This window comes from Typopeltis vanoorti, chromosome 12 (assembly GCF_054136105.1).
Source record: "Typopeltis vanoorti isolate ZY-2024b chromosome 12, IOZ_Tvanoo_1.0, whole genome shotgun sequence".
Classification (NCBI taxonomy): Eukaryota; Metazoa; Arthropoda; class Arachnida; order Uropygi; family Thelyphonidae; genus Typopeltis; species Typopeltis vanoorti.
Window position 1 is genome coordinate 56758612 of NC_143560.1, and position 14422 is coordinate 56773033.

The 14422-nt window shown below is 35.7% G+C and overlaps 1 protein-coding gene across 1 annotated transcript in view; it reads right to left on the reverse strand.

Moving 5' to 3' along the window:
• The window catches only part of LOC150100808 (sodium/potassium-transporting ATPase subunit beta-2-like), a 100964-nt gene that overhangs the window by 61060 nt on the left and 25482 nt on the right, over positions 1-14422 (reverse strand). The window contains exon 2 of the mRNA XM_090401475.1: positions 5915-6055. Within this exon, the coding sequence (XP_090257601.1) occupies positions 5915-6055 (141 nt within the window). The remainder of the gene's footprint in view (positions 1-5914; positions 6056-14422) is intronic.

A 14422-nucleotide genomic window follows, 5' to 3' on the forward strand; every position in this document is an offset into this window, starting at 1 on the left:
AAATATTTGAAACTGCAATTCTTAGATTTCTGCTTTGAAATGAAACTTATATGAATAAGTATATATTTACTAATATTCATTAAGTGCCGAAATACGCAGGAAGCAAAATTTGTGAACCCGCACCAACGTGCGATTTTTTCCCATTAAAATATAAAAAATAACAAAAAAGAAATAATAAATAATAAAAATTAAATACATTTCTTTTAAGATAAAAAAAATCTACTGTCTTAAAAGATTTTAAATTTGTTATTATTTCACCCCCCCCCAACAAAACCTATGGCTCCCAAGGGGGCCGAGGCCCACAGTTTGGGAAGCACTGCTCTAGATGACCCTTAACTATATCCCATGCACTACTAACATCCTTACCCTGCATTGTTTTATCCATGGCACAGATTTAAGCTTCTTCCCAAGTTTGCCATAATCACCTGCCTTGTAGTTCCTTGTGTTTAACAATCTCCCGAGTCAAGAAGGCACTGTGGTCACCTTGGTTGTGAATATCTCTTCTAATCCTGTGACCAGGTCCAATACTCTGTCCCTCCCCCACCTACAGTTCCAGATGCCTTCCAGATCATCTGGAACTCCCTGGCCTATAGCAATTATTAGTAAGGAAAACCTTAAAAGGTCTCAAAAACTTATCAAATAAATCTATGATATATTTTAGAATAATTAAGATTTGGTATTATTTAATACCACATGGACAATCTTTGTGCATTAAAAAAAAACTAATGCTTTAAACATCAAAATCTCTGGTGTTTAAAGCATTAATTATAATTGTAGATTGATCATGAGTTTACTTAAGCATGATATGGTTTTCTGAGTTTCTTTGTCACTGTATTTATTCACTGGCAAAAACTAGAGTTTGAAGTGATCAAAGCCAGAGAAATTCTTCAAGTACCAGATAAGAGCAACCAATACATGGAGCCTCTGGGCAAAGTTCATGCCTTTGAAGTAATTATTATTACCCTAAGACCCCAGGGAGTTGCAGACTCATCCAGGAGGTCCTTGGATAAGTCTGTGACTCTCCATGGGATCATACACATAGCTCATCATACCATGCCTTAAATACATTCAAATTCTCTATGTGCACCACATTCTCAAGCAATGCATTCCAATCATTCACAACTCTCCATGCAAAAAACCTTCTTTTCACTCCCTCCTTATACAGCTTCGAGGGATGACCTGTTGTTCTTGCCCAATTTCCCACGATTTTATGAAAAACCTCTTCAGCATTAATCCTATAACAATCCCCTTACCAACTTGTACAGTTCTATCACATTGCCCTCTTCCCTATCCACTAAACTCTGCAAACTGCATCGTCTCAACATTTTTTCATATTCAACATTACAGAGATCAGAAACTATTTGGTCAAGTGCCTCTGGACCCTCTATAACATTTCTTCATCTTTTTGAAAACCAGGTGACCAAATCTGTGCAGTAATCCATATGTAGCCTAATCAGAGCCTTATAGAATGAAACCAGAATCTCTTTACTTCTACAAGTCTGTGTATTCCACATCATTGCCAGAATTCATTATGTTGTCCTCACAATTTTGGCAATATATAAATTTCAGATCCTTATCCATGATCACTTATTTCCTCAACCTCCATCAATATATCCCCAACATCTACATCCCATCTTTGGTTTCCAAATTTTAAAACTTTGTCATTTCATAACACTGAACTAACACCACACCCATTCACTCACTCAATCTATTCAAGTCTTCTTGTAAGGCCACAACATCTGGTCTACTCCTCATAGTTCATCTACACTTTGCATTATCTGCAAACAACTGAATGTCCCCATTCAAATCTTCTCCAATATCATTAACATAACAGTTAAAAAGCAATAGCCCTAAAACAGACCTATGAGGCACACCACTAGTGGCTTTCCTCTTCTGGAATGTCAATTCCCAATACACAACTTGTTGATACCTATGAGATAGCCAATCTCCAATCCGATACACTAGTCCAATGTCCAACTCCATCCACTCTAGTTTGGCTATCAATGGTAATCGGTAATCTATTAAAAACATTGCAAAGTCTAAGTATACTATCGAGTATGTTTTAGTAGATTACTAAAACATGACCTCTCTTTAGCAAATTCATACTGTATCAAAGATAATACCATTGTTGTCAAACCAATTCTAGATCCCAATTTTCACTAGCCTTTCAAACTCTTTCCAAATCCCAACACCTGACACACAGATTGGCCTATAAATGTGCTTGAATTCTGTCACCTCCTTTATGAAGCAGTACAATCTTGTCTTTCTTCCACTCCTTTGGAACTTGACCCAATGTAAGATTCATTAAATAAAAGGTCAAGGCAGATGTGAACTCCCTGGCACATTCTTTCAAAATATGCAGTGATATATCAAGTCCCACAGCTTTATGAACATCAAGTTTGCTTAATTCCTCATACACCTCCACCTCAGTCACAGTCAGCCTCTCCTTATCATCATCCACTGCTCTCAAACTATTCATGTCACATTCACAAGGATAAAAGACCACTAAGAACTGCTCATTAAATATCTGGTTGTCCTTATACCATTTTCTCTAATCAATGCCATCCTACCATAATCTTTTTTTTTTTTCTGTCTATATATATATACAGGGTGTTCGGGATAAATTTGACAGTTTCGTAAGGAAAAAGAAAATCTTCTTTGTATCTATTAAATTTAATGAATTGACAAAAAAACATTACAGGCAGAGTTAATTACAATACTATCAACAAGATTTACTCAAAATAACCACCATTAGCATCGATCACAGCTTCAATTCTGCTTCGGAACCTCGAACAAGCTGATGCTACAGTCTCCCTGGGAAGGGCCGCAAAAACTGTTTTAATTTTATCCATTAACTGGGCTTTTGTATTACTGGAAGTGCGATTGGTGTCTTTTTCAACTGCGCCCCATACAAAATAATCCATGGGGTTAAGGTCTGGGGAGTTTGGAGGCCAAACATTTGGACTGGTGAAGTCGTAGAAATTTTCAGACAACCATTTTTGACTTTTCCCAGAGGTGTGGCAAGGGGCCGAATCCTGCTGCCGTACATACGGCCTACCATTGGCTACCCTTGTTATCCAGGGCTTGACTACAGTTAGCAACTCCACGAACAAAGCCCGAATTCCAATGCCAGGGTTCTTCAACACCTGTTCCTGCAGATTTGCGAGGAATTCTGCTGTACGAACGCAATCAGATCGTCTGCTAGGGATCTTTCTTCTTGCTACATCCTCGTAGTCACCATTGCAAGTCTCTAGTTCATGCCTGATTGTTTTTACTGTATTCAGGGAGCATTGGGCAGCAGTCGTAATATCCTTATTTTGATGGCGGGCACGAATCATCATGATACAAGTTATTCTCTTCCATGATTCAGGTGGGTTCCAGCTATCCATCCTTTCTGACATCTTGTATATGAATGAAGAAGGGTCCAAACTTTTAAATGAAGAGAAGTGTGTGTTAATATATGTAACTTACGGAAAAATATAATTAATTATAAATATGTCAAATTTATCCCGAACACCCTGTATATATATATATATATATATATATATATAAATAAAACTCCCTAGGATTTTTTTTTGCTTCATTTCTTAACTGCTGCTCATACTGAACTTTTGCCATCCTTACCAACTTACCCATCCTCCTTGCCTGTTCTTTGTATTCACAAAGAACAGGCAAGGAGGGATGGGTGACTCGGTAAAGGCAGCAAAAGCTCATGGAACGGATTATTACTACTCCTCTTATGTTGCATCCATAATGCATGTTTTCTCTGTATCAGACAAATTAAGACTATACCATGCAACCAGTAGATCCATCATCTTGTATGGTTCTCAAACCTGGACAATAAGCACCAAAAAACTACAGATCTAATTAACTCCTTTGGAACTACATGTCTCAGACTGATCCTTGGATACACCTGGATGGACCGCATCACTAACTCTGCTGTGCTAAATCTGGCTAAGCAAGAACCACTTGTCAGTATAGTCAAAAAACTACAACTCAGACATCCTGAAGTCTCACCCTTTTTGGAATCTCTCATCCTGTACAAACCAGAAGATGGCAAACTCAGTAGAGGAAGACCATGCAAACAATTTTGGCAATACAGATGTGAAACCATCAGTAGGCTGAACTGCAAAACTCCATCTGACATCTACCAGTTAGCTCAAGATAGACTTGGAAGACCATAATTCGCAATATTTAATTTTTAATATAAATCTCTTTTCCCTCTTCACATTGTATCATATTGTGAATAAACTATGTATGTATGTATCACATGTGTAATCTTTTTCCATTCATCCATTTCATACCTACCTTATTTAACCTTCTGACCTTTGGAATACATTTAGACATTGCTTCTACTAAATAGTTCTTGAATGTCATCCAAGCATTGATCTCCTTTCCACCCAACTTCTCATTCCATGATACAGCTGCAAGCTGTCTCTCGAGCTTCTCATAATTACCAGCCTTGTGTTCCACATATACTCTTTCCTCACAGAAGTCTTCACATGATTGGCAACCACACAGATAATCACTTCATGGTCACTCTCACCAACTGGAGATTTGACACCTCATTTATAATGAGATCCTCTGATGAGATGATCCTCATGTGTACTCTGTTACATATTGCCTGAGGTAGTTGTTCCTCAAAAACTCAAGAAACTCATTTTCAGTTTCACAAGTTTTTGATCATTTTAGGCACTTCAAGTTTTGAGGTGAAAACATTATTTGCCTACTCATCAAATTCCTGCCATGTACCCTCAAGGTGTATTGACGATTATTATTGTAAATTGAAAAAGAAACAGCAGTTATTATAAAATAATAACTGCTGTTTCTTTTTCAATAATAAGATTTCTATGTCAATTCCCACCTACAAAAGACTGGCAACATAACAGCATATTTAGTACTGTGGACAGGAAGATTAAATAATCCTAAAGTCCTCTAGAGACAAAAGATGGAAGTTTTAAGCCATTTCAAGCCTCTAATAAGCAGAGTTGTGATCTCACACTAGATGTTGATCATTTACCACCCTCCAGATAATTACAAACACATATGCACATTGGGATTTGAACTCACAGGTCAGAGATCTGAAAAGTTATCCACTTAACAACCAAGATGATCAAATATTTCAGTGACTCATTACACAAGGCAGATTATGTCTGCCATCAAGTGCTTTGCTATATCAGTACCTCTCATGTAAACTAAAGATCACAATAAAGATCAAGTTTGAACTGAACAGGATTTTGTCTGACCAATAGACTGTGGGTACAAACCCTAAATATCAAAAATCCCAGTTATCCTTCAACAGATTAGTATGTCATCTGACTCTTTTAAACAGCACTAATAATTTCCACAATCTCAATCTTCACTCATTCAATTAATCATATACACTTAACTGAGCATCAAATAAAATTTTTCAACATAAATGGATAATTAACATATGATTATTGCTCAATTAACTCCCCAGATAACTCAATTATCTGGACATTTAACAACTATACATGAGACTCCGTGGTTTTGTCACTTCAGATGAACTTAAGTAAAGCCGACAATAAATAAGAATCAAATGTGCCAAAAACCATGGAGTCTCATGTATAGTTGTTAAATGTTAAATTAATGCGTGGTTAAGACCAATTTTAAAATTAATAGTTTCAAAAATTAAAATTACTTTTTCTTGTGAAATGAAGACAGATATACTTTTCCAAGTTCACCTTGTAACAGTTAAAATGTTTACATCTTATTCAAATAAGTTAAAGGATGTGCATAAATATATTAAATATAATAAGTTATTCATTCACTGAATCATAATAAAGCTGCTCAATTGTACTTTACTTCTGTTAGAGCATCTGAAACAATTAGTTAAGACTGAATGACATTTAGCTTCTTTAATTAGTAACAAGCAGTTAAGTCTTCCACCCACCTGGATTTGTTCCAATTCTGCTGCGATCTAGTTGCCACTTAGGACGAATATTGTCCAGTGTCTGGTAAAAAATCAGTAACATAATGGTCCAAAAGACAGCAAGGAGAAAGTAAAATATAATATAGAAGACACCAATTTTCACTGAAAAAGATAATTAAAACAAATTACTTGAAGTAATTAATTTCTTTTCCCTATTTTATAGACTAACAATGGAAAATTATCTCTCAATAAATTTTAAGGTAGTATTTTAGTTAGTTTAACTTAAAACTATGGTACACTAATAAAAAGTTTAATAAATTAATATTTTATCATTAATTTCAGTATGAACATTTTCTTTAAAATTTTAATTTTCTTCATTTTTTTTTTAGATGAAAATATTAAGAAATAATATGTGTGTAGGAAAAAAAAAAAATTAATTAAATGCCTGCTTGGATTTAGCTGTGTATATATATAGCACATAAGTCTCAGATTTAAAAACATAATAAAATCTGCCCTGAACCACAGTGCCACTGCATCATTAGTTGTTAGAAGACTAAGAATTCAATTAGAAGGGATTTATAGCTTTTCTGTCTGATCCCCTCCCCCTTTTTTTTTTTGTTTTATCCTCTCCTGGGATGTACAACCTGTACTATGATAATCCACCACAAGTTTTATTAATAGTTTCAAATTGAGCTATCTCAGGTCAACAATTAATGATACCATACTGATTTGGAAGTGCAGGGAGTCAAGTGCAAATGCTAACCGCAGTGTTTTTACTTATTACATAATCATCAAACATGACTGTTTGGTGAGTATGTAATAAGTAAAAACCAGCTTTCGCTGGCTGACATGTTGAATGCAGTGTTCCAGGCAGCTATTAGAACACGAATCTGCACAAAATCATTCAGAACCAAGGCTCACATGAGTTTTCATGGTAGGACTGCAATATGCAAGCCCACATTATCCAAACCAACATGCTAAATCATCTTTAGTGGTGCAAAGGGCATGTACAGTGGGACGTAGAAGATTGGAATTCTAAATCACGCTACAACCTCTACCAAGCAGATGGACGGGTATTGGTGTGGTGGATACATAAAATTTTAAACTGCATGGTTTGTAGACATGAATGTCACCACCCGGTGAATATCTCTTACCAGTGTATAAACCCCAAATATGAAATTTGGAGGTAGCGATGTAATGGTGCCGTTTTTCCTGGTTTGGCCTCAGATCTCTGTTTCTGGTGTGAACACTGAACTCTGAGAGGCATCTGAACATTCTGGACAATGCAATGCTTCCTACTTTGTGGCGTTTCTATGGAAATGACCACTGTCTCTTTCAACAAGATAATGCACTGTGTCATAAAGCTACTGCTATAACTGCGTGGTTTGTAGCACGAATATCAACCACACTTGACTGGCCTCCACAGAGCCCTAATGTCAACATTATTGAACATCTGTGAGATGAACTGGAACATCGGGTCAGGTAAATGGGGTTGACATTAGACCTCTTTACATACCTACAGGAAGAATGGTCCAAAATTCCCAGATTGCTATCGTACACTTGTAGAAAGTATGCCCCATAGGATCGCTACAGTCATTACAGTGAAAGGAGGTCCTACATCTTATTAAGGTGGGAGCCATAGCCGTTTGTTCCTCACACTATGGTGTCCATTGACTTCTTTCCAAGCAGTGCAATCTCATATTTGTATATGTTTTAAATATACGAGTATTTTGAAGTTTAGATTTCGTAATGATAAAAAAAAAAAAAAAAATCTTTGTTTAAAATCTATTTATCAATATATTTACTATTCACTATACTGCCATTACTAGATGTTTTGTTAAGACACATGCATAACAGAATTCTTAATGATCCTCAGGTCCACTTCACTTGAATTCTGATTTCAAGTTAACTTTTTGCTGATCTGTTTCAAGTCTTCATTTGTATAATTTGAGAACACTGTATACTACTCAAAATATACTCTGAAGATTAGTTAAGAAATGCCTGTAGCTTTTTTTTTTTTTTTTTTTTTTTATTTCCCTTTGATTTCTATTGTTTAATTCACAACACACACACACACACACGAATTATTTAACTGCTAATATTTCACTGGTTTTGTACCCAGCATCTTCAAAGCACAAACAGTTTAAAATTCTAATGTATAACACAAAGAACGAACTAAAGTTCTAATTTGGCACTACCTACCGCTGGATAAAGAGAAGTTTACAAGTATTAAATCAGTGTTAAAATGACCGTCTCCCTGATTTTTGACAAACTGATACAGCCATACTTGTTAAGATTTGAGGAAATTGTTCCTAGTCTACCCAGGGATTGAAATGGTTTTGAATCAAAATAAAATGTTCCTCTAGGGAACAATTCAAAAGGAACTTTTTATAATTGCATGAATGAATAATCCCAGAGAGAATTTTTTTTTTTTTTTTTTTAAATCTGTCTCAATTGGAACAATTTATTTGTTTCTCTGAAGATATATTTCCAGGCTGGAGCAAAGGAATTTCACTCCTAGAAAATAATCTTCTAAAATTATTATTTCTTCATTTATTGTTTTCAATAAATGAAGAAATACTTCATTTATTGAAAACAATATTCTTGAATTTCAATTTCAATATTTCAAGAAATTTCAATATTCTTGTTAATATTTCAATATTAACAAGAATATTGAAATTTTAAATTTATTGAAATACAAAATGGAAATAAAAGAAAAGTTTGGTCACCTGGGTTTCTTGGGGACCAGGAGGTGGTCGAAAAGATTCAGAAATGAGTGACCAAGATGGTGAAAGGTATGTAGAATACTCCCTATGAGGATAGGCTGAGGGTTTGTGGATTACAAAAGTTCAGTTAATAGGTGGAAAAGAGGAAACATGATAGAAACTTTTAAGATATTCAAGGGGTTTTATAGAATTGATACAAGTGAAATTTTTTAATATATGACAAATAGAGAACTAGGGGGCCCTCCGTGGAAGTTGTGTAAGAGCGTGATTAGTAGGGGGGGGTGCAAACCAGATTTTTTGCATAGGGAGTGGTGAGTGAGTGAAAATGGATTGCTAGAATTGGTTTCAAGTTCTCTGACAGTGAATGGATTCAAGGTATACAATTTGTGTGTATGATGGTGGTTGATTTGGGTCCATCACAATGAGTCTTCAGACTCCATGGAGATGCCTTAAATAATAATTATTATTAAATTTTTGTCATTATTTATTTATTATTTTTTTTATATGGTCTGTAAGCAGTTGTAATGTTGTATTTACTTAGGTTTTTGTGAATTTTTTTGATGTAACCCAGATATATGGAATGGTGATATATCTTAGTAATCTCTGCTCTGAAAGGGGGGGTGCCTGCGGTTACAGAATTTTAATATTTTTTTGGGAACTGCAGCCATTGGCTAAGAAAGTGTTGAGAATATGGTCAAGTTCAGTAGTTAGGGCACTGTTATCAGAATGGATTACTGGTAGATCTACCTGTATGTGTTGGTTTCCTGTAGACAGAAAATGCCAGGGATCCATCAGGCTGGTATGTAATCAGAGTGAGACCAGAGAACCCATGGCTGCCCCCTCTGTTTGTAGAATTTTCCTTGCCAAATGAAATAGCCTGGAGTTAATGGTAAACTGAAATAGGAATGAGATATTGGGAAGAAATAATAGCTTGGATGAGGTCTAAAAGGTGTCTTTGAGTGGGATAAAGAGGATACCATCAAAACTGACCATTATATAAGTGTGTTGGAATGCGAGGTTTTCTGTACTGGCTTTAAAGTCGGCTCAGATTTTTTTGTGTGTGAAGATGTGTTGCCAGTATACTGTGTGAGCACTTTGGCTAATTTGCATGTAGATGAATCAATGCCATCTACAATGGGACGAAACGGCACATTTGTTCATAGATTTCTGATAGTCCATATATCTGGGGGGGGGGGGGGTCAAGTTATATTGTTTTAGTTTGTTTGCAACTTCCACAGACCATGAGATAATCTTTTTAAGGAGCCTATGGAATGTGTTTCTGATCTGTGTATTGGTGGGATCATAGTCTATAGGAAGGTAGGTAGAGCAATCTTGAAGTAAGGAGGCAAGCTTATCTGTGTAATCTAGTTGGTTTAAAACCAACTAATTACCAAACCCTTATCTGGTTTGGTAATTATGATTTCTTGCAGCGCTTCAAATTCTTTTCTTGAGAGGTTGCTTTTTAGCAGTTTAGAATGAGTGAGTACATTGGCTACATCCAGTCTGATAAGGCTGAGGATACCTCGTTCTATTTGGATCATTATTTCTTCTGCAGGAATTTTTTATTTTTTATATTTTTTTAGGTGCTAGTGCATAGTTATGGCTACGTGCGAGTGCACTAATTACTTCTGGCTTCTGGATGAATGATGATTACTGTATTAGGAGGTAGCTAAGGCTTGAAAGCTGGGTTTTTTTAGTAGATTTATTTACATATTTCTTGATGTGCAGACATCTTATCTTCTGAAATTCTTTTTCTGCGGAAGCATTCAAAAGGATAATCCAAAGATCAAAGTTCAGTGTCGCAGCAAGCTCCTCTTCTAACACACGAATAGTTTTGTTAGTGTCTGCCAGGAGAACATGAGTGGTGACAATCTTCTCCCATAAAAGAATGAAGCTAGTGTGCTTGTAAATGCAGAAAGCCTTCAGCGAAGTAAACCAGTGTTTCAATTTCACACAATTCGGGATGATGGCAGCATTTTAAAAAGGCTAATCTATTCAGTTGTCTTTAGATCAGCATTTATACAGCATCTACCACTTATCTCACCATACTGAGAAGGCAACTTGTCATTCTGATAACTAAAGTAAAATTATATGGTGGAGTACCAGAAGTCTTTTGACATGCAAGGGTTGGTTAACTGAAGGGCGACTGTTTCCAGTGAAACAGTGACCCTTCAGTTTACCAACCCTTGCATGTCAACAGACTTCTAGTAAAAAAACCAGGCTCTACATAGAAGTCATTACAAGTTGGAGAGATTGTTTTTGAAGTCAGCAGCAGCAATGTTGCTGCTTCAAAAACACTTGCCAAACCTCAATAAGTATGGCTACATTAATGTGCAAAAAATCTGAAAGAAATAGATTGTTAAGACATCTCCAACATAACACTTTTTTTATACAATAGTAGAGGGCATCAAATTAGGACTTCAGTTCCTTTCTTTTGTCTGTTACAATATTTTAAAGCACACCTACTGATAGGTGACAATCATGCTTATGTACTGTCTCAACTGTTTTTAATGTTAGGTAGAAAGCAATTAGTAATATTAGTAGCAAATACATCTTATTTATTTCTCTTGGTGTTGTGAATTATATGCAAAGCTACAAAACTCACTACTTAGCTACTCCTTTAGCTGACTCTGCTCCTAGACAATCATACAAAATAAGAACTTCTAAACAATGCTATATCCTGATTTCCCAAAATCATTCAAAAACTTAAGCCTCATTAATCCTAAGCGAAATTTTTGGATTTATAGACTGCCCAAAATACACTAACATCCCTTATAAAAACAACCCAAATGCTTATTAGCACAAGCACTTTCTCTCACCATATTAAAAATTCTGAACATTTCAAATCTTAACTGTCAAACCATCCTCGCATATAATGACATAAGTTCTGATATAACCTCCCTTTTCACTAATGCTACACCTCTCCTAAAAAAAAACTGTAAATTAATTCAAAATCTCTTTCTTCCTGTATCCATCCTGTTCATTTTACAATGCATTCTAGTTATTTTACCTGCCAGAAAAACCATAGCACTGCAATGGATTCTCCTGTTTCTTTTCATTACCAGTCTATTATTGGAACACTCGAAAAAAAAATTTCCTTAGACATTGGCTTTGCTCAAACCTACTATATGGCTATATGTTGATAATGTGTTTCCAATTTGACAACATGGCACAAATACATTAGAAACATTTTTAGCATACCTTAAATCAGCCAATACCCAAGGATTCATTTTGCCATTGTGAAAGAAATTGTCTGTCTTTCCTTGATGCTCTAGTCATTCACCCTGAAATGAATCTTTGTTTATGCTTACAAGAGATGAATCTACAAAGATGGAATCTGCCATGTTTCACACAACTACTCATTCCAGAAGCATGGTGTTGTTAAAAGATTACAAAATAGAGCTAGAACCATCTGTTCAGAAAATATTAGCTTCGAAATCATATTTGTGGTGCTTTCTTAGCCAATGGCTGCTTCCCCTGATAAAATTAACTAACTATTCCACCAGACTTAACCCCTCTCCCATCAGATTTCTGGTTACTTCCTAAATTTAAGACATTAAGTGTATCCATTTTGAAAATGGAGACATGGTTGCAAAAACAACCTGAAGAGTTTTACTACAATTTCTTTGAAAAACTTGACAGACAGTGGAGAAAATGTATTGAAAAGGAAGGAGAAAGTGTATAAAAAACGAGTACAGACCTCAAATGATCTTTTTTTATTTTTTTATCTCACTCATTTTTTGGTAGGAAGCTTTAACAGTGGAGGCATTACTTTCAGAATCTCCCTTATACATCCAGTAGACTATAGCCATTCAAAAGTTGCAGACCATGCCATTCATTTAGATCACTGTATTCAATGGAGAAAAAAACTTATTTATACAGATGCAAATTTAAATTGCACATACTAATTTTGGAATCTGCCTTAAAAAAATAGTTGCCTCACACTATCAAAATTCTAGCAGACTATTATGAGACTGACAATCCAACAATCAATCTCCTTACTGCACCCACAGAGGATACCAGTTTGGTATTTTTGTTGTTCAGTACTGTCAACATCAGAGAGTGATGGTTGACAGTAAACTGTTTAGAGGACATATTGCAAGTGTTGCAATGACTGCACATTGTAGTGTCACTATGATAAGAAGTACTACTCTGACATCACATGTAGAGATAAGGAAGTGGTTGTGAGAGAGATGTTTTTTACATGGAGAATTGTCAGTGAATAGAACACATTACCAGAATATGTTGTTAATGCAAAGCGCGTTAAAGATTTTAAGATTCGGTATGATAAATATATTGTCAATTGAATGAGCCTCCCACAATGAGTCCCACTCCATGGAGGGTACAATAATAATAATAATAAAATCTTTATAAAGAGAGATAATAACTTCCTTATAACTGCTTGTCAGTGTGCTTCTGAGATATTTTGCTAACTTTTCCAATATGGCTTCTGAACTTCAACAAATTAATCCAAGATCATTAGTCTACATTAATCCAAGATCATTAGCCTCATCAATTTCTTGCTGTGCAGGTTCTATATGGTACACATCCTTAGTTTTTTCAACCCAAAGTGCATATCTTCACGATCTGACAAAGTGAATTAATAACTATTATCATCTGCCTGAACTAACCATCTATGTAGATCACCTTATGCAAAATCCCCAAAATCATTGTATTAACTATTACTCCCCAAAGTTCAGCATCAGTAGTAAACAATGAATATCCCCCCCCCCAATCATTCCTAATATCATTGATGTACAAAGAGAATAGCTTCATGATCTCATTGCCTTGTCAGTTCAAGACATGGCTGAGGCAGAAAACAAGAAGTATAATGCCATCATTGTGAATTACCATTCTGAAACTGATACAGTGCTAATGGACACTTGCAGACTCGATGAACAGCAACTTTGATCCAAGGAGTCAAGCATCCTTCAAGCCATGATTACTGGGAGAGACAGAACAAACTTCCACACTTAATAAAAGTGACTTGCAATACCACCTTGAGGAGCAGATCTGCATTCATATCATGTTGGCTGTGAATAACAAATCAAAAGGTACCAACCCCTTATCATGCATACAAGCCTGTCCAGACCTGACCTATGTTCAGAGTGAAGAAAGGCAGCATTTAAGAGAACTGGAAGAAAAACACCCAAATGGAAAAGAAATATGGATAATTAATTATAAAAAACAAACATTAGTGAGGAAAAACAAATTCTGCAAATAATCAGCATGGAAACTGAAATCAAACACTGTATAGGGATCATGTGGAACCAATGAGGCCAACAGCAAACTTCAAAAACCTTCCAGATCTATTTCACATATATATGTGGTCTTGGTTCTAATCTCAAAGATTTTCACTTCCAACTCCAGACAGTCAAATCACACATTTTTACTGACAGAAATGCAAATCTCAACTTCCTCAAACATTACTTATCTCTGCTGCTTTTTTAACTACACACTCTTCAACTTCTTTTGCATCAGAGGTGGTGTTTCTGCATATATTCATTCTAATGTACCCTTCCAAACAGCATTGAAATTGGAATCTCCCAATTCTGGCCTCATCTGGGTAAAAATCACTACCTCATTCTACAAATTCATATGTGGTCTCTACCACTCTCTTAATGCCAACAGCCACTCTGAACTCTTCCACCTTACCCTAAGTATTGAATTTCTTCAAACTAACTTTTCTAACAGTGAAGTCATCTTCCTTGGCAACTTCAATGTTTACACTGCCAGCTGGCAGCTCGCTTCCAACTGCACAGATCAAGCACACAGAGAGGCCAAGACATTTGCAATCACAAAT